At 34.0% G+C, this 26240-nt stretch overlaps 1 protein-coding gene across 1 annotated transcript in view; it reads right to left on the bottom strand.

Annotated features, from left to right (window-relative positions):
* The window catches only part of LOC113391631 (homeobox protein PKNOX2-like), a 42380-nt gene that overhangs the window by 6740 nt on the left and 9400 nt on the right, over positions 1 to 26240 (bottom strand). Inside the window, exons 2-3 of the mRNA XM_026627658.2 lie at positions 945 to 1046; positions 161 to 350 (exon numbers count right to left, since the gene is read on the bottom strand). Of these exons, the coding sequence (XP_026483443.1) occupies positions 161 to 350; positions 945 to 1018 (264 nt within the window). The 5' untranslated portion in view covers positions 1019 to 1046. The remainder of the gene's footprint in view (positions 1 to 160; positions 351 to 944; positions 1047 to 26240) is intronic.

Genomic DNA, 26240 nt, shown 5'->3' with positions numbered 1-26240 from the left:
TTGACATGACTCCTAATTACAATGAAATGTTATTTGACTTTACACTCCAAAAAAAGTACCTACTCTCTCGAAACTATTGGCCGATTCTTAACTAAATCTATACACAGATTTACGTCGATCCAGTAGTATATTAATGAAGAATCATTGAAGCACCACCAACCTGAATGCTCTTGATCATCAGCCCGTCTATCTCTGGATCGTCCACAAGGAAAGGTCGCCTGTCCCTCCTCTGGTGTTGCACGAAGGCTTGGAGGTCTGCACCGAAGGCATCTGCAGCTGGAGGCTCCGCGCCAGCTGTCGCTTGCTCGCATCTCTCCAGGAGTAGAGCGAGGAGGGGGAAGAGTGGGTGTCTGAAATTTGTTAACAAACCATATAAATATTTTTTTTAAGTATATTTGTAAGTAGTGTTGTTTTAATAATAAGGCAGTCATATTCACGATTTAAAGAATGAGTTATACTTCTACATGTAGTATCTAAGTGCGGTGCTACTAACCACAAGATAGCCCAATGGTCCATCTGCTTTGTAAGTTTAACTTTCTGCACGGAACTAGTTGATAAAGTCATTAATTTATAAAACTATATAGTAGCATTTACTAACATACATAACATAATCATTATTTATTTTAGAACATAAATAAGTATACACAAATCAAGAGATTGAAGGATGAAGATGAAGATATCACTTATAGTTTCAGTGGCACCACGTCGGCTCCGACATTGCTGACAGTCAGTTCAGGACTGGACAATCCGACTATGGACGCGACCATGCGTGTCCATAGTCGGATTGTCCCGTTCGAAACTGAAGGGTCCACGCGAAGTTTGAAAAGCTTTTCTTTTTTTCTGAGACTTGCGGGACTATAAAACTCATTTAATACCAGCACTCATTTTCTCCCCAAACCCCATTACATACAATGACACTAACGCAAGCGAACTTTATCACTTACTTGTAAACAGCGCGCTTGTCCGCTTCGAACTGCGCCTGGTCGACGTCGGTGGCGGGCGCGCCGCCGCCCTGCATCCCGCCAATTTCACCACCGCCACCGCATCTGATCACAAACACATAAGAGATTATTATTATTATTTTTATATACTTAAATTTAACTCGGCATAATTTTACCGGATTTAGTCGACGTACACGGGCCTAGGCCAAGTGCACGCCTGTCTTACTTTGGGGTATTATGTTGGATTTGTGCGGTTTGTGATAGAAATTTTCTGACTATTCTACAAGTATTTAGTATGCTAGCCTTCTGTAATTGAATGTATGTATTCTTATGCAATCCTAAAGTTTTCAAGGATCGGTGAAGTTTTTTTGGTATGACTCCTGATGTGGATAATACTATTGGAACTATTGCTGCATTCTGTAACATCAACGTCCTTACAATTTCATCTTTGAGATCGTTATATTTCGTGAGTTTAGTGGCAATTGTGTCTTGTATATTGTGAGTGTTTGGTATTACAACGTCTATTATCTGTGCTGTTTTGTTAATTTTATCTACAAGTGTTATATCTGGTCTATTGTAATGTGTAGTTTTGTCTGTTAGGATTGCTCGGTCAAAGTACAACTTGTGAGTGGTATTTTCTAATATAATCTCCGGATCATACTTGTAGTAGGGTTGAACTGGTTGACTAGTATTAAATTGAATTTTAGAGCCAGCTTTTGATGTATAATATTTGCGATTTGATCATGACGATGTTTGTAGTCCGTCTCTGCTTTACTTTTACAAGCTCCCGTGATATGTTGTATTGTCTCCGTAGTACTGTAACATCGTCTGCAGGTATCAGTAGGTAAATTTGGTATTTTAATGATATATCTTTGGTAATTTCTGGTCTCTATAATTTGATCTTGGATGGCTATCATAAACCCTTCCGTCTCTGGGAAAAGTTCGCCTCGGCTCAACCACTCGTTTGACGCATTATTGTCACCGTTAGGATGGTTGATATCGTGGCGGTATCTCCCATGAAGAGATATCAGGGTTTATTATTATTTATTATTATCTTCATCATCATCATCACCATCGTCATCATCACCATCGTCATCGTCATCATCACCATCGTCATCGTCATCATCACCATCGTCATCATCACCATCGTCATCGTCATCATCACCATCGTCATCGTCATCATCACCATCGTCATCGTCATCATCACCATCGTCATCGTCATCATCACCATCGTCATCGTCATCATCACCATCGTCATCGTCATCATCACCATCGTCATCATCACCATCGTCATCGTCATCATCACCATCGTCATCGTCATCATCACCATCGTCATCGTCATCATCACCATCGTCATCGTCATCATCACCATCGTCATCATCACCATCGTCATCGTCATCATCACCATCGTCATCACCATCGTCATCGTCATCATCACCATCGTCATCGTCATCATCATCATCACCATCGTCATCGTCATCATCACCATCGTCATCGTCATCATCACCATCGTCACCATCGTCATCATCATCATCACCATCGTCATCGTCATCATCACCATCGTCATCGTCATCATCACCATCGTCATCGTCATCATCACCATCGTCATCGTCACCATCGTCATCGTCATCATCACCATCGTCATCGTCATCATCACCATCGTCATCGTCATCATCACCATCGTCATCGTCACCATCGTCATCATCACCATCGTCATCGTCATCATCACCATCGTCATCGTCATCATCACCATCGTCATCGTCATCATCACCATCGTCATCGTCATCATCACCATCGTCATCGTCATCATCACCATCGTCATCGTCATCATCACCATCGTCATCGTCATCATCACCATCGTCATCATCACCATCACCATCACCATCGTCATCGTCATCATCACCATCGTCATCGTCATCATCACCATCGTCACCATCGTCATCATCACCATCGTCATCGTCATCATCACCATCGTCATCGTCATCATCACCATCGTCATCGTCATCATCACCATCGTCATCGTCACCATCGTCATCATCACCATCGTCATCGTCATCATCACCATCGTCATCGTCATCATCACCATCGTCATCGTCATCATCACCATCGTCATCGTCATCATCACCATCGTCATCGTCATCATCACCATCGTCATCATCACCATCGTCATCGTCATCATCACCATCGTCATCGTCATCATCACCATCGTCATCGTCATCATCACCATCGTCATCGTCATCATCACCATCGTCATCGTCATCATCACCATCGTCATCGTCATCATCACCATCGTCATCATCACCATCACCATCACCATCGTCATCGTCATCATCACCATCGTCATCGTCATCATCACCATCGTCACCATCGTCATCATCACCATCGTCATCGTCATCATCACCATCGTCATCGTCATCATCACCATCGTCATCGTCATCATCACCATCGTCATCGTCATCATCACCATCGTCATCGTCATCATCACCATCGTCATCGTCATCATCACCATCGTCATCGTCATCATCACCATCGTCATCGTCATCATCACCATCGTCATCGTCATCATCACCATCGTCATCGTCATCATCACCATCGTCATCGTCATCATCACCATCGTCATCGTCATCATCACCATCGTCACCATCGTCATCATCATCATCACCATCGTCATCATTCACTTGCAATAATATTATTGATTAGCGCAGAACGTTTTATAATACTTCAATCTGAAGTAACGAGAAAATTCTAGGATACAAAATGTATTTATATCATCGAAAACGAAACACGACACGACTACGGAGTCATTTGCAAATTTTTTTTGGTACACCACACCATTGTTATGAAGTTCTAATACAAAACCTATGCAATTATCTATATCAATTACATTATTTATAATTCGTAAGATCACGACCATGACTTGTATAATAATCTCTTTGTGCAAATTTTCCTTTGGAAAAACTATGTTTATTCATTGATATTATTTCATTGTCAACTGCGTACCTACAATTGGATTAAATTCTCATTTTAACATTATTTTGCTTTATTACTTATTATAGTTAAAAGTAACATAACAAATTGTTTTCTACACGTTACACTGGTAGGCAGGGATGTGGTTACCAAAAAAAAAATTGTAAACGACACACCAGTTATGTGGTCCTGTGGTGTCTTACTTACTTCTTAATACTTAAAAAATAATTTACTATTCGTGCGACTAAAAACAAAAGATATTCAACAATCATCAACAACAAAAAATACCAATTCTATAAGTTCTTTTTCTGAACTTATATACCTCACCTTAAGTTACGATTTTTGAAAATAATTTCCCTAATATTAAATTGATCTAACTCTAAATTTTAACCACGATCCTAATCCATACTAATATTATTTAAATGCGAAAGTAACTCTGTCTGTCTGTCTGTCTCGCTTTCACGCCAAAACTACTGGACCGATTTCAATGAAATTTGTTACACAAATAGTCTAGAGCCTGAGAAAGGACATAGGCTACTTTTTATTTGGAATAAATGCTGTAAAGGGTTTAAAAAGAGGGATGAAAGGTTGTAAGTTGTTGAAAGTATTGTAATTTTTAGGACTAGAAGCATAAAACTTATATTTTAGTCTGTATACTTATAAACTAACATATCATGACACCCACTAAGGAGCGAATTTTGGAAATAATACCCCTAAAGGAGTGAAATAGGGGTTGAACGTTTGTATGGAAGTCCGTAATTTTTTAAGTTAGAAACATGAAACTTTATTTTTGGAATACTGATTGAAAAGGAGTAGATACTTATTTAAGTGTCTGCATATTCTACCCCTACGGGGGTAAAATAAGGGTTAAAAGCTTGTATAGAAGTCCGTCATTTTTTAAGATGAAACTTTATTTTTGGGATAATGATCAAAAATAAGTAGATACTTATTTAGCTTTTCTAGATAATCTATCACTAAGGGGGTGAAATAAGGGTTGAAAGTTTTTATGGGTGTCAGTCATTTATAAGTTAAAAACATGAAAATTTATTTTTGGGATACTGATTAAAAATGAGTAGATACGTATTTAAGCGTTTCTTGATATTTTATGTCTAAAGGCAAAAATTGGTGTTGACATTTCGTATACAGGTTAGTCTGGAAGTCCGTCATTTTGAAGTTAGGAGCTCGAAATTTTATTATTTTTGGGCTACCAATTAAAAATGAGTTGATTCGCATTTAAGCGTTTCTAGATATTCTACCCTAAGGGCCGAAATACACACCAATGTGGTATACTAGGAGGTCTTAAATTACGTACTATTTTAAGTTAATTTGTAAGTATATACATATTCTACGCGAGCGAATCCGCGGGTAACAGCTAGTAGAATATAATTATGGTTTTATTTAATCTAATCTTATCTAATTAACTAACTTATGTTCTTATAATTACTATAAGTGCGATTTAAAAATTAACCTTAGATTAGAAAATCATTTATATTTTAAAACTACTATCATACAATTATTTATCGTAACTTATTTATAATTACTGATACGTTGTCGCGCTGAAAAGCACGTTTTTATTAAGTATTGTTATTTCGCTCGCTAGAGAGCTCCGATAATAACCACGTCCGATCGCTGCTAAATTCAAAGTGCATTAGGGAGAACCGCGGCCTCCGACGCGCTATTTATAGGCACGCTCCCGCCGCCCCGGCCGGCCGGTACCTACGCAAACGTTACGTTCCGCAATTTTTAAATCTGTAATATCTTCGAAAATATTTTTTTAAATCATATTCTGTAAAGGACCATATAGATCAATATTACATCAACAATGTATTTAAGGTATTTCACTGGATAAGGATTAATGCTGTATAGGTTAAATTCGTTTCGAAAATTAGCCAATATTTGTGGTAAAAAATAAATAACAAAAAAATGTTATTGTGGGTTATAACTAACAGATAGACCCATACCATCGCGGACTTTTTTGTAGACATTTTTGATATGTACAATTCTGTAGTACATTATTTTGATCTATCTAGTAGGGTTCAGCCAGCGTTTACAATGTAAGCGCAAAAAAAATATAAATTTACGACATCACATTAGAAACTTTTAAAATTATCAGTGTTACTTAACTATATTGTCTATGTATTATATACAAAAATCTTCCTCTCGAATCACTCTATCTATTAAAAAAAACCGCATCAAAATCCGTTGCGTAGTTTTAAAGATTTAAGCGTACAAAGGGACACAGGGACAGAGAAAGCGACTTTGTTTTATATTATGTAAAGATAGTGCGATTTCCCCGCGTTGAACGTTACTGCTTCCCCCCCCCCCCTGGGTCAAAGCGTGATGTTTAGTCTAATAAATGGTCAAACGGCAAAGAGATTTTTCGAATCAAATTTAAAACCCGCAAACAACGAAGCAAAAACACTTCTTAGCTTTATAGTATACATTAACAGGTTTATCTCTAAATTTTCCTCAGGGGAGTGATTAGTGTTATGATGCTGTCTTTTTCTTTCGAATGTGAAATCAGTGATGACAGAAAGGGATAAAATTATGTTTAACTAAATACTCGTTAAACACTGTTTGTACGGTATACGTTATTTTATCAAACATTCCTATAAAATTTTCGTCAAATCAAATATACTTTAACTATCATTTCGAAAGCACCATTATTTCTCACGAAGCTTCGTAATTATTATTACATTTTATTTTATATTAACAGCCTGTAAATTTCCCACTGCTGGGCTAAGGCCTCCTGTCCCTTGAGGAGAACGTTTGGAGCATATTCCACCACGCTGCTCCAATGCCGGTTGGTGGAATACATATGTGACAGAATAATATGCGGGTTTCCTCACGATGTTTTCCTTCACCGCCGAGCACGAGATGAATTATAAACACAAATTAAGCACATGAAAATTCAGTGGGATTTGAACCCGCACTCATTGGTTAAGATGCATGCGTTCTAACGACTGGCCCATCTCAGTTAATTAAAAAAAAAAAAGTTCTTATGTGTTTTTGATTATCTAACTGTTGTAGCTTCAATTGAAAAGTTTTTGAGAAGGGTTGAAGAAGTACGAGTATTCAGTAGTATATTTCTTTAAACACTCAATATACAATCTATACAACGATGACATTAGTGAACAATGAACATACATACCGGTTATAAAAGGAGATAAAAATATAACAAAATCACTTATGAACTCAACTCAATAGGATAACCAAATGATTGTGGAAGAAACGTATACGGAACGAAGTAACAAGCTATGAGCTCAACGAAATTGGCTATGGGTGTCACGCAGGAAGTTAAAGCTTTTAATCCTCCCAGTTCATCTTAACCCAACAGGGAAAACAATTCGACAAGAAAATGAGAAAAAAACATTATATTTACAAATACGAATGTAGGCCATAATTGTCTTATGTACAAACCTGGGATGTTACGGAGCCTTGCGCTATTGTTGCTTTGATATACAAACATACAAGATACTAATAATCTGGTTATTTCATTGTTGACTGGAAGGGAATGTCCTTTGACATTACGTCTACCTTTGATAAATAATTAAAATGTACTTGCCCACACCCTGCGTTACGAAACTACGGAGGTGGTTTGTCTTTGAAATTAGGCCCCGTAACCGGAAGTCGATTAGTAAAACATACATATTGCAGATTTAAATATAAATATAGGGAACAATATTAATATTTTTGTCGTTTGAAGGGTGAGTGACCCAGTGAGACTGCAGACATCAGGGATCAAACTCTAATAGTTCCCAAGTTTGATGGACCTTTGACGACGTAAGGTATGGTACGGGCGATGTAATCTCTTACAATGCAAATATCGATCAGTTGGCTCAGTTGACAGACCCCCCAACTATTACAATAAATAAACACCCTAAAACTGAGGATCTCAGAGATTTTGTCAAGATAAACATACATAAATCAAATCAAATCAAAATATACTTTATCCAAGTAGGCTTTTACAAGCACTTTTGAATAGTCATTTAACAAACTAAAGTGCAGCTAACACCGATTCCGAATGTAGATTCTACCGAGAAGAATCGGCAAGAAACTCAATAGTTACCTACTCTTTTTCAACATTTAAAAATTTAGTCATGTTAGTTAAATACAATTATATATGTATGCAATATACGATATATTACATACTGATATAATATATGCCTGGCGTTAGTAATAAATTAAATTGATTTAATAAACGCCAATCATTTAAAAATGTCAAGAATTATACTATAACAATTACAATAAAGAAATAAAATTTTAAAAGTACAACGATAAAAAAAATACACGATAAAAATTCAATAAACTCCATATTTGAAGAAAACAAACAACGAACTGGCAACACTAGACGCTGTGGGCAATAAAAACGGATATTAAAAACCTAACGCGTCGCATTTATCACAAATGTTGCCACTGGATTGATATAAGATACTACGTTTTCCCATTCCACCCTATTTAGGGTCGGCTTAATCTTTCTTAGCCTATATACATACATACATACATATATATTAATAATTTCCCACTATAGACCCGATCATAACCTATCAAAAATTATAGTTCGTTAAAACATATTTTTTAGTCAACAACATATATCTGCAAAATTCGTATAATCGAAATATTTCGATATTAAATCCATGAAATTCAATGACAAGACAATAGTATATTCTACTATGTTTGAAACAGTACTTCAAAATGTTGATTTTCCTAACAGTATGCCACAAAAAAAAAATCGGTAAAATAAACACGCTTGCTATAAAATTAAATTAATATTTAAACCTTTTTATTCCCGCATCAACGCTGTCAGTCATTTTGATGACGTCAGATTGTTAAAAACAACAGTCGTGTAAGTACGACCGGTACTCATTCAACGTTAACAGCTATAAATATTTGTTGTTTTTTGCGAAAATAATGAATTACAACCGCTATCGATGGAATGTAAATACTAGCATTAAAACTCCAAAAAAGTCGTTCATCAAAGGGCCAGATAATATTGAAATGACAATTTTGATGACGCCATACCATGGCGGTTCGTGTTAGTGTCGTGTAGGTCACGTGATATACAGACTAAAAATTACGATTTTTAATTTTAATATAATAAATTAATAATGCGCTACACACATACATCATATCATATATATTTTTATCGGATTTCATAAATATTTTTTCCTAAAACAATATCCTATTCTACGCGCGGCCATGTTTAACTTTACGGGTGCGTTCAGAAAGCTGTGTAAATAATGATTATTGTTAATTTTCACCACCTAAATAGAAAATATACACGTTTGATAGTCACGTTTATAAAAAAGATATGATAGTATATGATAAACCGTATTTGTCTTATAATTCATCCGAGCGAAGCCGGGTATTCATTTAGTATAAAAAATAAATTAATCATTATGAACGACCAAAAAACTGAATACTTAGGTACTTAAAAAAACAATTGTAAAAATCAAAACAATAGTTTAGAATAATATCTACGTTAGAAATATTTGTGTAACTGGATTATATTTTGCAAAGGAAAATCGGTTTCAAGTGTAAATTTGAATACTATTGTAACAAAAATTTGAGACACAAAGCCTGCTGTTATCAAAATGATCGGGTTAATTAATGTCGAGTTTAAATTACTTTTCGTACGTAAGGGTCGCGAAACTTAACAGGTTCCAATTTTTGATAATAAATGCTATAAAATATAAGCAAAAATACTATGTATGATTTTGATTACATTCTTAGTTTATACAAATACACTAACACAGATGACATATAAAAAAACGGCCAAGTGCGAGTCGAACTCGCGCAGGGTTCCTTAACATTATCTATATATAATAAAAAACGACAAAAATAATATGTCTGTTGTAGGAACCGCCTTAAATATTATTCTATTGGTTAGATTAGATTCATGAGATACAGCCTGGTGACAGACGGACAGACAGCGGAGTCTTAGTAATAGGGTCCCGTTTTACTCTTTGGTTACAAAACACTAGAGATACAATCACAACAACGCTATAACACCACCTTAAAACTCCCAGCTCATTATTAGCAAACTGAGTATTTCACAGAAGATATGGATGTACCTTTTGCTCGTCCGACCCAGAAACTCGAGATCTGCAGGGTTATAACGTAGCTACGGAATACCATCATACATCAATACTTTTGTACAACGGTTTGTGTGTATGAACCAGTTGAAGTGCAAGCACAAGGATGAGAGTGCATTGGCAATGTCAAGGAGTATTAATATATATATATCTAAAAGCCCCTCTAAAAAACGCGTAAACAATCCATCACATCACTAGATCGATACTTCGTAAAGAAATGTCTACAATATTAGAATGATAAATAATTTCAATATAATATTATTCTACACGGTTAAGAATGGAATAATACCATCAAAAGCTAGTCCGTACCGTAACAAGCTCTCTTCCGGGGAAACAGGGGTTACATAATTATATTCCGTTTATATCTCCCATGTAAAAAGGGGCAAGAGTTTTGTATATCCTGCAATAAGGGCGGAGATACACCGAGCACAAACAGTAAAGAAATATATAATTTGGGTTTCTTCCCGCTGTTCAATCATTTTTTATGTACTATATATATATATTCTAATATTATAAATGCGAAAGTAACTCTGTCTGTCTGTCTGTTGCTCTTTCACGGCCAAACCACTGAATCGAATTTGATGAAATTTGTCAAAGCAAGCTTGATCTCCAAGAAAGGACATATGCTACTTTTTTATGTCCAAAACATGACAACAAAATTAAGCGACGCCGCGGGCGGCAACTACAAATATATTAAACTACAAACAAAATATAGTTACTATAAAAACAATTAAAATCAAAAATATATGTCTATTTTTGAAGACTAGGCAAGTCTCCTAGTTATTCTTTATCACCAATGATATGCCTACGTGTAAACGTCTTAGAAAGACCCCATGATTATTTTTGTTACTTAGTTAGCGCTGTTTTTTAATTGACTGGGCACAGATAAGGGTAGTTCATTAATTTCTTACTCAAGCGTTACGAAAAAATACACAAACTTGAGTCATGTGTAAACCCAAACAAAAACATAAATTCTTAATAAAAACGTTAAATGAAATTCAAGTGAGTGCCAAACAAAAAGTGAGTGTTGATATTTGGAAATACACCGAAAATTCAAAATTGAATATAAAAATAATTAAAGCACATCCAGCTCCGTACACATCACAGAACCGATTCTTATTTTAAAAATTAAAATGTTGCATTCAAAATTAACTTAAATATAAAAAAATAGCACAACTTCCCTAATAAATTTATAACACCATCCAGTATCGACCAGTATGCCACTAACCCTAACATCATAATTACGTAAGCAAAGAACAGGGCGAGGAAAACAAGAGATATCGTAGAAAAATGTTTTCCTTCGAGAAATATTAACTGCAACAAATTGCTACCAGCAAGCAATGTTACCAGTTATAAAAAATCTTTTATCATTTTATTTACTCGTCTCACAATGTTAAACATATGTTTGATTTCAATGCTGATTTGAAAATAAGAACTTAGTTTTGTTGTGTTTATGTTACGGTTTGAAGGGTGAGTGAGCCAGTACTACAGGCAAATGGGCGCAATGGTGTTATGAGGAATGCTTAATATTTCTTAAAGTACGAATGTCTATGGGCAGTCGTGACGCTTACCGTCAGATAGTCAATTTGCCATATGACATAAAAAGCAGCCATTATAAAATTGACAATAATATAATATTTATAGACGCGTTGTCTATGGGTATATTATATCTCAGGATTTTTCATTATTAATCAACAATAAATATTAATTAATTATATTACATATATGTAGTTATATATGTTTATGGCAACCAGATGGGTTTTAATATTTTTAATGAATAAATTAAAATTAAATCAAGTTGCTAGTAATATGTTCATTATATTATTTACCAAGTTCGTTCGTGACTCATTGACTCATTTTAAGGCACCGACTCAAAGGTCTTGGGAGGGTTTCTGTCAAGGACACTCCCGACACTCTAAATAACCCAAACCGTCGGATCTAGATTTTCTCTGTTGTGTTTTTTTCTCCCTGCATTTCTAAACCAGTAATCCAATTCTGATGAAAATTTGGTGAGAAATTCTGTTCAGACCCAAGCAGAATACTGACCCAAAATATCTTCACTGACCCAAATTTCTTCATACATTGGTTCTTTTCAATACATTTTTATAAGTCTTCCAAATTCTACCCGAGCAAAGCCGGAACAACTAACTGGTACGTTATAATCACTCTAAAATACCTTTTTATAAATGTGTTCTTTAATATATAATAATTATGTATAATAAATTAATCGCTTATGTAATTAATTCCAACGGATACTTTTACTTTCGTCCATCAAATAATAATCCTCAAATAATCACATTATGTATAGTCAACAAATAAATATATACGTTTTTTATTATCTAAATAAACTTGTTAAGAAACATATGCAAAAAGTATTTTCGTTCATTTATAATAGGTACGCTGACAGAGATCATCCATTCAAGTTCAACTAGCGTCCATAGAAATTGGCCATAAAAATCTGTAAGAAATAGTATTACCTTTAAACAAAGCTATTTGTGAACTAAGTTATTATCCTCATTCTTGTAACAACAATCGCTCTTCAAATAGGAAAATCAACCGAAACAGTTTTATAACTTGCTAAACGTACAAACACACATCAAAATCAAAATAGTCCCATAATCATTTTACAGTGTTAGATTAATCGTAAACCCACCACCGGTTCGGAGAGTAAATTCTACCGAGAAGAACCGGCAAGAAACTAACTAGTTACACATTACGTATAAACAGATCCACGGACAGATACATCAAAATTAATCATATTATTTTATATTAATCTAGGCCAAGTGTCTTAAGCAACACATTGAAGCCATTCAAAAAAATTATAAGCAATTAAATTTCTAATTTATAGCCCTAATCGACCATACCATAATTATGCCTGGAGGTGAAAACATTTGACCAACTTAAGTAAATTCACATTATATACCTGATTAATTTAATAATATTTTACGTGACCATACATTGACACGTTTGATATTCGCTTCGATCGTATGTCCGTTACGTGAGATGGACCAGGGGCTTGATCACGTGGCTCTTGAATTGTGATAAAGAAGAATATCTTTACTTGTACAGGTCGAAAGAAATTCTAAACAAACCCGTATCGTGGAATAAGATCCTAAAAGGACTGCTCAGGTGTGGTTCCTACTTGGTGGTAGGGCTTTGTGCTAGTAATTATTGTTGTGTTCCGGTTTGAAGGGTGAGTCAGCCAGTGTAACTACAGCCATAAGGGATATAACAATATAGTTCCCAAGCGGCACATTGATGTAAGCATTATTTGCATGCATTAACAGCCTGTAAATTTCCCACTGCTGGGCTAAGGCCTCCTCTCCCTTCGAAGAGAAGGTATGGAGCATATTCCACCACGCTGCTCCAATGCGGGTTGGTGGAATACACATGTGGCAGAATTTCGTTGAAATTAGACACATGCAGGTTTCCTCACGATGTTCACCGCCGAGCACGAGATGAATTATAAACACAAATTAAGCACATGAAAGTTCACTGGTGCTTGCCTGGGTTCGAACCCGAAATCATCGGTTAAGATGCACGCGTTCTAACCTCGGCTCATATTGATGTAAGGAATATTTATATTTCATTCAACTTACCATCAGGTGGCCCATTTGCTCGTCCGCCTACCTACGTATATCATAAAAAAAAACCTTGTAACTAGCAATGTCAGTAGGTAATCAACAATTACAACCTACTTCTTAATCTTTCAATTGACTTATCCTGCCTCCGTACCCTTCCTCTCTGAGGAATTGCCATCTGGCTTTTGGAAGATATCCACATAACCAATTCTCAGTCGGTCAAAAATTCTTTATTTTATTAAATCCCGGATAGCACTGACAATTGCGTGTTACATTACGTTTTCATTATTAAGGGATGGAAATGGTTACTATTAAAAATCAACGTTGGGTTTTTGGAACCCAATTTGGAAGCTGAACGGTACACTTACATAGAACAGATTTCAGTCACTGTTTTTTTAAAAAAAAAAAATATATTGTCGTTATTTTCTTGTTTAGATTCAGTAATGTTTTTTTTTTCTATAATTTTGGTAAATATATACACCGTCTGTGTCTTAATATTTTTTTCTTATTTTTAATCTAAAATTGTTAATTATATTATTCTGTAACTGTTACGAGTTTTAACATAAATTATTAACGACCGATAACAAGAACAGGTTAATAAATGTCTAGTTTAATTTACTAATTATTTTCCATTTTTGTTAACTATTTTGGGCTTAACACGGCAAGCACTTTTAAAAAACGCATCCAAATAAACTGGACCAAATCGACTTTAATACCGATCGAGACCAAATCATACATCACAATGATCAACAGCTCCCTAACAATGATAATCAAACAGAGTGAAAACAGTAAAAAAAAAACCGAGAAGACTACTGAGTATTGACAATCACAAGGGCAGCAAATTCAACAGCCTATACTTGGAAAATGTATATATCTATAAATGTTAAATTTATACTGCATTATTCTTCAAGCTTAGAGGACGTAATAATTATATGCTTGAGTGTGTTAAGAAATTCGCTAATTGGCTAATTCGATAATTAAAAAAAACAAACTGGATCCTTAATTATTTAATCAAAAAGCGAATGCAAAACACAACTATTTTTTATCTTTGTCACATTTTTATACCAACTTAACAAAACGAACGCGTTCAATTCGGCGTCAACTTTTCAGCCAGCACGCGCTATACGTGTATTGTAAATATTCAAAATTCGAACGCCGGATCGAACGCGTGCGGAATTCAAATTGCTAACTTATCTACATTTGCCGCGCTGAGACTTTGTTTAGTGTTGCTAGTTTATCGATAGAAATATTTTAGTATTTTCTTCTTTATTCGTTTTAAATAACAATATATTTTTAAAGATTTAACATAACATTTTAAAATAATATATTTTTTAGAGTTATTTTTCTCCATTTAAATTAAACACGAATACTTAGAATCCAAGATAAAATCTTTAGGAAAACAATAATTAATAGAATAGAAGGAACGTATTAATTAATCAACAAAGCAATAACAGTATCAATTATACCATACATGATATAATTGTACACGTGATAACACATACAGTGTTGTGTCGAAAATGCAATGCATTGTTACACTGACTCACTCATACCTAAAACCATAACACAATAGTATTACTGTTTGATTATAGCATATGTATACATCTACGGGTGGTAGATCCCCAGACAACTTTGCACAAAGTCACCAAGTAAATAATAATAATAAAAAAAACTGTAATCTTGTACATATCTGAGAGATACATCGTATATATATATTACACTTAACCGATTCAGTCTCTCTCTCTCAACTCAGACCAATTAAATCCCACTAACACAATTACTATAGCATGTCTGATTTGTTTACTCTATACAATAATTGATCTATAATATTCATCAATTTTATTAAACTGAATATTAAATTACTATTTAATACCTTGAAACCTGTCGATTTCTATAAAAAAAAAAAAAATATTAACGTCATTAAATGGTACACATGTGACGTCACTGCTTATGACGTAATTAAAATATTTACAGTCGATTATAGCCGGTACAACTGGACGATGAAAATAAATGTAATCGCATTTGTGTATCTACAATCTATATTACAATATATTTCATTAACATAAAACCAGATAAATATGTTCTTGATTATATCTATGACGAAACCGGACGAAACCGGTTTCCATGTTTAGGTAACAATTAAAACACTAAAATTACGCAATCGACTCTGAATATGCAATTAAATTATGTCAGCTCGTTATTATACACTTTCGATTCGAGAGTGCTCGAGTTGAAAGCCCTTTTCACTACAATTAAAACAAAAAAAAAAAAACGTATTGGAGACGTTCGTTCGGACGTCGAATCTTGAACGCTTCCCAATTAGTCCAATTTCTCAAGTGTTGCCAGTGCAACATTAATTTTCCTTTTACTAATTTTATAAAACGAGAAATAAATATAGGAAATTGTTATGGTATATTTAAATTCTCAATCTTTAACTATACAGATAGACTGTTTTCAGATGAGAAATTCGTTGTTTTACTTATAAAATTTGAAGAGGATACTCTGGACCTTAGAATTGCGATCCTTAATAGGGATATCTCCATCAAGGATAGGCCAGGCGAATACCATACCGGCCTAGGAACTCAGGATTCTACAAAGACAGACTACTACTACCGAAAAACACAAGAAAAAAACTGACACTATACAATATCCAAATTTTGATTGTGCTGTATGCTATATGCTGATGGGAATAAAAATATATATGCACATAAAACTGCCAAACTCCAACAAATACAGATACGACGTCTGTGCAGATTATAACACAAAAAAAGGATTAAACATTATTTCGGGTGTTTAGACTTAAGACAAACACTCATTTATATCTTTCTGTCAGTATCGATTTCACATATGAAAAAAGAAGACAGCATTATTCCACTCATCGGTGACTTTAATCCCCCCCCCCCCTAACTTTTATAAAAGTTGGAGATTTTCATTACCTATAATTACAAATTTAAGCATAGTATTAGCCTGGTAATATCTCACCGCTGGGCAAAAGTCTCTTCATTTTGAGCACAAGGTAGACTAAGTACTAAACAACGCTACTCCTATGCAGTTTTGAGGAATCACATGGCAGATTATCATCCGCCTCGTGCAGGTTTCCTTCACCGCCGAGTATGATATGAATTAAGCACATGAACTCAGTAGTATCTGCGGTGTGGATTCACGTCTTTTAACCACTGAACCCTCACGGCTGACATAAAAACAACGATTAAAACACATTAATGTAAATTGACTACAACACGAACTGATATAACTAAATTATACTCAAACATTATGATCATTTCTCAATGCTTTTCATCCCTTTGCTACTAAAAATATTAAAAAAATATATATCCTATCAAGACTACAAAACATGTCAAACAAGCTTCAACCTTATTATTTCATTTAATTAAATTATGTAAAGCCTATTCCAATGGAAGTAGGAATAAAGATAAACAAACCTTAGATTTAAATATTTCATGCGATTTGCTAATAACTCAGCTATAGTGTGCACTACTAAGAGTATATGATTAAAATATCTTTATTTATAATAACATTTTCGTCGACAATCAAAACGCCATTTTTGGCAAATCCATAGTGAATATCATAGATTAATCATGCTCTCGACCAATGATATCGCGTCAATTTGCTGTCAAATGTTGTTTATTCGGTTTTTCTCCTCTTATGTCTTCTAAAAGTATGCAAATATAACTACAACGCACCGCACTATTCTATTCTATACTAGTTAAACCATTAACAAGTCAACTATGAAATGAACACTACAGTACACAATAATAGCAAGTTATCGTGAAGATTTATAATATTGTCACGTACGACCTTCTCTATAAAGCGTATTTATTTAAAATGAATAGTTTTACTGTAACGGATATCTTTGTCGCATAAAATGAATAACTCAGAAGTACAGCATCAAACTATTTTTAGACATATACCTATATTTTTTACGTGTATTTTGTAACTATCTCGTAACATCTGAATGATTTCACAGATTGATATCACATATGTTAGCTTTCTGCATTCGAAAGTAACCCATGTTCTCCCCGGGACTCAAACTATAACCATACCAAATTTGATCTAAATCGGTACAGCAGTTTAAGCGTGAATAGTTAACCCACAGTCCGACAGAGTTCGAAAGTAACTTATTTATAATATTTGTAGGGATATATATGTTATGTTAACTATACTTTATATCATTAAAATATATTTAGTATAATGATTTTAAACTAATGACAGTTTCAGAACTCAAAGTTTTGTCCTAAAAAAAGTAAAAAATAAAAAAAAATTTCAAAAATCGAATCAATAACAATCTCTTTCAAACGGAAAGAAGTTGGTAAATAACCAAATACTAAAAAAAAAACTTAATACGTTCAGTGTAACTCGGCAGCTATCGTAGCTAACAAATTGTAACTATTAAAAATCTATTTGCTACAAACAATAGATAACCAGTTTCGGTTTTAGTCTTGTTAATTAATAATAAATATTGGAAACGTATCGTGGCACAAGTAACAAGCGTATGATTCATTGAATTTATATTAAAAAAAAAACTAATAGAACGACATAGAACGAACTGACGAAAATAGCGATTGGTAAGAGGATTTTTTGGACATATGACCAATCACAAATCAAATCAAATCAAATCAAAAATCTTTATTCAATATAGAAGTGTTTACACTTGCTTATTGATTGTCAAAAATCTACCACCGGTTCGGAATTTAGCACCTCGGACCTGAGAAGAACCGGCGAAAGAAACTCAGCGGGATATATTTTTTTTTTTTTTTCCATTTTGCATGTACAATAATAATTATATTTTAGTTATTTGAAACAGCCTGGAGGCGATCATTTCATTCCCAAGGTGTGCAGTCAACTAAAAAGTCATTAGTGTTGTAATATCCTTTAGCACACAAACGCTCTTTAACGATTCTTTTGAATTTTATAATTGAATAATTTTGTACGTTTTCTGGGATCCTGTTGTAAAAACGTATACATTGCCCCAAAAAAGAGTTACTAACCCTGTGTAATCGGGTACTTGGAGTAACAAGTTTATTCTTGTTCCTAGTGTTAATAGAATGTACGTCACAATTTCTGGGAAAATCGTTTATGTTTTTGCGTACATACATAACATTATCAAAAACAAATTGAGAAGCGACAGTCATTATTTTAATTTCTTTAAATTTATCTCTTAACGAATCTTTTGGGCCCAGGTTATAAATTGCACGAATAGCCCTCTTCTGCAGTACAAAAATAGTATTAATGTCAGCTGCATTACCCCAGAGTAGGATGCCATACGACATTATACTGTGGAAATAACTGAAGTACACAAGGCGAGCCGTATCCACATCAGTCAAAAGTCTAATTTTTTTTACCGCATAGGCTGCAGAGCTGAGTCTATTCGCCAACTTATTTATATGGGGGCCCATTGGAGCTTAGAGTCTATTGTCATACCAAGGAACTCTGTTGATTCTAAAACATCTAATGCTTCCCCGTTTAAGCGTACACTCGTTTTGACACATCTTACATTGGGAGTAGTGAATTTAATACATTTAGTCTTTTTACTATTTAACATTAAATTATTAACACTAAACCAATTTACTATTTCAGAGAGAGTATTGTTCACATCGTCATATATTGAAAGACGTCTTTTTATTTTAAAAATTAAAGAAGTATCATCAGCAAACAATACTATCTCGAGTTTATCACCTAGGAGGTGTGGCAGGTCATTTATATAAACAAGGAAGAGGAATGGTCCAAGAATTGATCCTTGAGGGACCCCCACAGTAACTGGAGACCCGGGAGATCTCTTTCCATTTACATCAACCCTCTGAATCCGATTGCTCAGATACGAAATCAGAAGACTGAGTGCAGTGTCCCTAATTCCATAATGACGTAGCTTCCTGACCAACAGTTGAGGTAATAAGGGCAGACAATCGGGACACAGACATGGGAGAATTCAATAATGGTATTATAAACCGTATAAATGAATACGTATAACAAACAAAACATCAAAAGGTACATTGAATGTCTGAAGGCAATCTCTATTAGTTAACCTTACTGCAATTATCAAGACCATTTATAAAAGGAAACTAAAATAATAAACGATTGAAACATCGAACTAAGCTAAGGATAAATCTAACGTCTTGAATCCATCTAATTTCAAAATGGCTACTGCCCTTTAACTCAACCAAAAATCATATCCTATATCGAAACAATTTAAACCTATTTCATAATGTGTATTTATAAAATATACCAACAGATTATTCCAAGTTGTAAAGATAAGCAAACCTTATATTTAAACATTACATACGATTTACTAACAGCTCTGTAATATTATGTACCTCAAACAGGTCTTGATAATATAGATTTATATAAAATACAACACTTCTCTCCCTAACTTAACCTTACTTACTTTCAAAGTTCCAAAAAGGAGTCATCGACATTCAAAGTGCCATTTTATCGCGGATCCATACTGTATATCATAAATTAATGTCAATGTTTTTTATTTGTTCTTATTTCTCCTGTTAATAAGCATAGTATGATCTATACGCTCATAGCTTGGACCACACATAAACGGCCACACACGGCATAGAATTACGATCACTTAACGTAAAGGAGCATGCTTGAAGAATTTTTAAAAGGTGTAAAATTGTGTTAATGTTTATTAACGTTATTTGGTGAGCAGTTAAGGAAAAGCCGTATCGTATATGTTTTGTGTAAACATTACATTATAACGTCAAGTGTATCTGAAAATTCAGATAAATTAGAACTTGTACCGAGTGGCCATCTCTTGGAGAATTCTTCTATGTGATAATTTATTTAAAAAATCTTTCCATCCAAAATTAATATTATAAATTCGTAAAAGAGTTTATTTAGTTACTTGTTACGATCGTAGTGAAATTTTGCACGCACGTCATAGAAAAAGACATAGGGTACGATCCAATAATGCATTAAATGCAGGCTGTTTCAAATAACAAAAAATATATTATTTGTTATTGTATGAAAACAATAATTGAAAAATATGACATTTAAAAAAAAACGTTAATTTTCGCCGGTTCTTCTCAGGTCCGTCAGTATTTCCAAACTGCTGCAGTGGTAGATTTTTGTCTATCAATAAGCAAGTGTAAAACTTCTATGTCGAACAAAGTATTTTGATTTTAACTTGTTACTTTGTATAGAGGGCTTATCTTTTCAAGATTTATTCAAACATTGGTGACACTTACTTGGTGGTAGAGCTTTGTGCAAGCTCGTCTGGGTAGGTACCAACCACACATCAGATATTCTGCCGACAATCAGTAGTACTCAGTATTGTTGTGTTCCGGTTTGAAGGGTGAGTGAGCCAGTGTAACTACAGGCACAAGGGACGTAACATCTTGGTTCCCAAGGTAAGTGGCCCATTGCTGATGTAAGGAATGGTTAATATTTCTTACAACGCCATTGTCTATGGGCAGTGGTGACCACTTACCATCAGGTGGCCCCTATGCTCGTCCGCCTACCGATATCATAAAAAAAATTATAAAGATAAATCTTCATTAGCGTGGCATTTATAGTTAGTTCTCTTGAGACCTTTTTGGTCTACGTTTAATTTTTGCTATCTATCTATCTAATCAAGTATCTTGATTTATCTGTATCAATATATGACTAGAATTATTTATTTTTTTGAAAGGCTGAACCGCAAATGGGCAACAAAATAGCAAATGTTCACTGTCGCCCAAAGCACAGCCCTCGTTACCAGCAGGGCAGTTACGTTTATAGCATAGCAACTGTTGCTATTAAATATTTGTTGTTGTAAACGTTGCAGACGATAAATCAGTATTGTGGATCTATGTGATAGCTGATTTCTATCGATAAGTTGCAATATGAACAAAAAGCGAATCAAGGGTTACCCGACTATTTTAAAAAATCATGACATTGCATATAACGTCATCTGTAACGGCAAACAATTTAAATTGGTCGCATTATCTTTGAGTAAAATAGATTGAAATCAACATCCAAATGACAAAATGTATAGTCAGTATTACTTTTTTACTACGACCGGTCGACCATACTTTCGTTAGCCTTAAACAATATTTTTTTTAAAAACATACCAAGCATATACATTTGAACAAGTCGTTGAATTTCTTGACTATTTTCCTAAGACGAATTTTAATTAAGAAAAGGTAAAACTTGACAGTTTTTAAATGTTACTTAACTCATTAAATATGTATGTATGTCCTTTAACATGTTTACAAAAAGTAATAAAATTATCATTATGGACACACAATAGAATGATCAGTAGAAATGGCATACAGTGTGCTACTCAGTAAGAACTCGCTTCGTATCTCATTCGTAAAACGTTGTAAGCCGAATTACAATGATACGCGAATTTGATACGTGTATCTTATAAATTGTATAACTATTACAGTCAAAGTAACTTATCACTTTCTGCCAATTAACCATATTTTTCTAAGGTTTCGAGAATTTCTTACAGAATGCAGAAGCTCTGTTGCACTTGAGTAACAAACGATATATATTTAAATTCAGAAAAAAATATTAAAAAATTATCGACATAACGACAATTATGATAAAACTTTATATAGAATAATATTTTTGTATTAATAACCAAATGATAACCATTAAGAATTTTAAGAATTAGACTGTTTTACATATAAACTAGCCGCTCGTCCATATTTGGTCTGAATGATCGTAACGGCACCCAGGGCTACTTATCCAGGTTTCCACACAAATATTAATCAGTAAAATATAAAATATAATGTGGCAGATTTTCGTTGAAAATTAGACACATGCAGGTTTCCTCATAATGTTTTCCTTCGCCGCCGAGCACGAGATGAATTATAAACACAAATTAAGCACATGAAAATTCAGTGTTGCTTGCCTGGGTTTGCACCCGAAATCATCGGTTAAGATGCACGCGTTCTAACCACTGGGACATCTCGGCTCAAACTAAACTTTACATTATAACATTTACTAAATTTAAAAAGTTTATTAAGACTAAATTAATAAATATATCATATTATTCATAAAAAAAAAACGCCTGGATTTAGGCTCGGGTTCCATCACAGGACAGTGATTATTGTAAAAAAACAGCATTGTAAATCTGCTTATTTTAAAAGAGCAACTATGCGAGTTTCTTGCCGTTTCTTCTCGCTGGAGGCTGCTTTCCGAAACGGTGGTAATGTTTAAATATCGACGATTCAAAAACGCTTCATTGTGAAGATTACTTGAATAAATTGATTTTGATTTGATATATATAAAGACACCCTCTGCTTTAATTATCAAGCAGAATATTTTTAATTCTGTAGCGTTTGACGAGACCTTATTAACAAAAAAAAGGTAGAAATAACAGAAGAAAAACACGCGTTCGTTACTGAAAATAAATTTTCACTATTCATTTTAATCGAATTACGACCACTATTTTTTATTATAATTATCTTGTATTAAAACTTTTCGTAAACAATAAACGTCGATGGTACTGTGCCAGCAACCTCAAGTGCCAAATACGTACCAATCAATTCAATAGAATGAATGATGAGCGAACGCATAGAATACGAACTTAACAAACCTTCTTATATAATACTAGTCGTCACCCGGGTCTTCGCTCTTCTTGTACGTTAGTCGTCAGGTGCTAGAAATAAAAAAGTAACCTATTTCCTTCTTTGGAATTCAAACTTACTTCATACCAAATTCAAATCAGTAGTTTGGCCGTGAAAGTGCAACAAATAGACAGACAGAGTTACTTTCGCATTTATAATATTAGTATTGAGATAAAGTTAACATGACAGACGTCCTGTATAATTGTATATATATACATACTTTTATATATATACTTTTTACAAAAAAAAAAACCGCCTGGATTTAGACTCGGATTCCATCACAGGACTGATTGAACACTAACTGTGAATGACAGCATTGTTAATCTGTTTATTTGAAAAGAGCAACTATGCGTGTTTTTTACCGTTTTATATCGCCGGAGGCTGCTCTCCGATACGGTGGTAGTATTTAAATATTGACGATTCAAAAACGCTTCATTGTGAAGTTTACTTGAATAAAATACATTTGGTTTGATATATATATAACAATTATTGTCATGGTGATCGGTTGAAAGGTAGACAATATGATATGACGAATTGCAACTAAGATTGTATTAAACCTTCATGGTATTCGATAAGTGTTGAATTCTTATAATTATAGATATATCAATATCTATTTTTATCTATCTGACTCCGCTAACTTCATCTGTACCCCCTCAACGGATTTTAATGTCGATTACACTAAAATTTTGGAAAAGAGTATTTACTTTCTGGAGTCTATCATCCAAACTGGAAGTAGCTTCACTTTTAATACAGTTCTGTAAAATGATGATTTAAAAGCGCTTGTTAATAATTTTTTTTTATTTTTCCTTCACAATGAGCGTGTTCACTGTGAAGTAATTTAGTGGCTCTAAAAGCACATTTCTATATCGTTTATTCTAAGCCCGAACTCATGGTGGATTTCCTGACCCATCGGATTATGAGAGTAAGGGTAAAGACTCCTATATTTTCGGCACATACATATATTTGGTTCCAGCTTCAAAGGACAGCCAGTTTAACAACGAACATAACATACATCTTGGTTCCCAATGTTGGCGGCGCATTGACTATGTAACGGATGGTTAGTTCTTCTCCCATTTGTCATTTTACTTACCTATCTTTGTTTGATCAATATTTTACACATCGTGCTTCTATCTTCACAGTCAACTGTCTCAACTGAAGATTTCTCTCAAGGACATATAATAATAATAATTTGAAACAAATGAATATCAAGACACGTTCAACAACAAAACTGTTAACAGTAAAAAATAGCGTAACTTCATAGTGTAGGCACTGAAGCAGGAGTTATATGAATTTTATTGTAATAGATAAAAAAAAAATAACCATAATATGGCGACCGTTATATTCCCCATAGCTTGACCTTAAACTTTCTTTACATTCTTCATGTGTTGCCAACTAATTTGTAAACATGTTGAAATAAAAAATTGCACAAAATAGTCTGTTTTCATCCTCAAACCCCAAAGACTTTATTATTATTATTATTTATTATGTTTATGTCTTCTGTCAATAGGTTATCAAAGACTTTAAAGATGAATTGATTATAAGAAACGTCATACTGACAATTAAGAAATAAATGTTGCCATAAACAAAATCAAGTTACATCACTTGAACTTGTGAAAAGTAAAATATAAATATGTAATCAAAATGCAATAGCAACACAAAAAAACATTCATTCGAATACCCTCTTTGAATTTATGATTATATTCGTTAAATAATAGAGGAGCCATGTATTAAGAAACAAATTCTTGTTCCGTTGAGGGCGCTGTTTCGGACTCGGGAAGGGTAATTTTTTCAAGTGATGCGCTTCTATTGACTTGTATCGATGATTTATGTACTGTCGATATTTCAATTAAAAAATCACGGATGTACCAATGGCAGATATACCGAAAACAGAATGCATGGATACTGTTTAAAATCAAAATATTCTTTGTTTAAGTGGGCTCATTAAATCACTTTTGAATCGTTATGTTGCAGTGTTGAATTAAATGTGAAGTTCAATCACATGTTCAGAAAGTAGATTCTACCGACAAGAACCGGCAAGAAACTCAATAGTTACTCTTTTCCACTATTGACGTACATACTGTTATTAGAACATATGATGTACCTTAAAATAACGAATTTTTGAATGTGTACTGTAATAATTGATTCATTCATTTTTTTTATCCTTAGCTGTAACGGTAAAACGGTAAAAAAATGAAAAAAAAACAACAATTTATTTTTGCCACTGTTCAATCTACCGAAGAAGAGTTTACGTATTTTGTCGATAAGAACCCATCACTATGTTAGGCATCGGCATTTCCATGTAGGTCGCATAAAAATAACATTTTCGCGCGCCTCCCAGAAGCACATCTGCTCAAATATTGAGTTGCACGCTTCAGCCTCGGAATACGAGATGGACTCGCAAAAATTGCGTCTTATTACAGCTAACTTTGTATTAATATATTTATTATTTATATATTTTTTTCATTTATAAATACGAATGGTTTAAAATTTAAATTCAAAATCAATAAAGAGGCATTACACTTACTTATTGATTGTCAAAAAAAAAAACTTCCACAGTAGACTTACTTTTAAATACCCCGAGAAGAATCAACGAATGAAACTCAGCGGTATTTTTTTTTCAATATAACAAAGATTCCCAGGAGTCTCTTTGCCTTACCTTTTACCGTTTGCACACGAGAGTGGTTAAGGTGAGTATAGACTAGAGCATTTACTTGTAACATAAGGAACCGCTCTAATGTATCACCGTTTCACGAACATTTACGAATGTATTCGTGTTAAATTAAATCGAGCAAAGGCACGATATGAAGACTAGTCTATTATTGTAAACATTCACCTGTCACAATCTTTTCTATCTTTACTTTTTTTTTTTTTAATATTGTTTATCGAGACAAACGTAATAAGTTGCAAGTCTGAAATTTCAACGAGTAAATAAACGCAAGATAATATGTAATTGTGTTACATTTACTCTCACAGTGGGACGGCAAATCCGACAAGACCGGAATGAGTTCAGGCGCTGGACCAACGAATTTACGTGCTCTCTTTCAAGTGAGTATACGCACTTCGATCTCTAACTCGGGT

The sequence above is a fragment of the Vanessa tameamea genome, chromosome 30 (assembly GCF_037043105.1).
Source record: "Vanessa tameamea isolate UH-Manoa-2023 chromosome 30, ilVanTame1 primary haplotype, whole genome shotgun sequence".
Lineage (NCBI taxonomy): Eukaryota > Metazoa > Arthropoda > Insecta > Lepidoptera > Nymphalidae > Vanessa > Vanessa tameamea.
The sequence above is the reverse complement of the archived record's forward strand: the minus strand, read 5'-3'. Positions and strand labels throughout refer to the sequence as shown.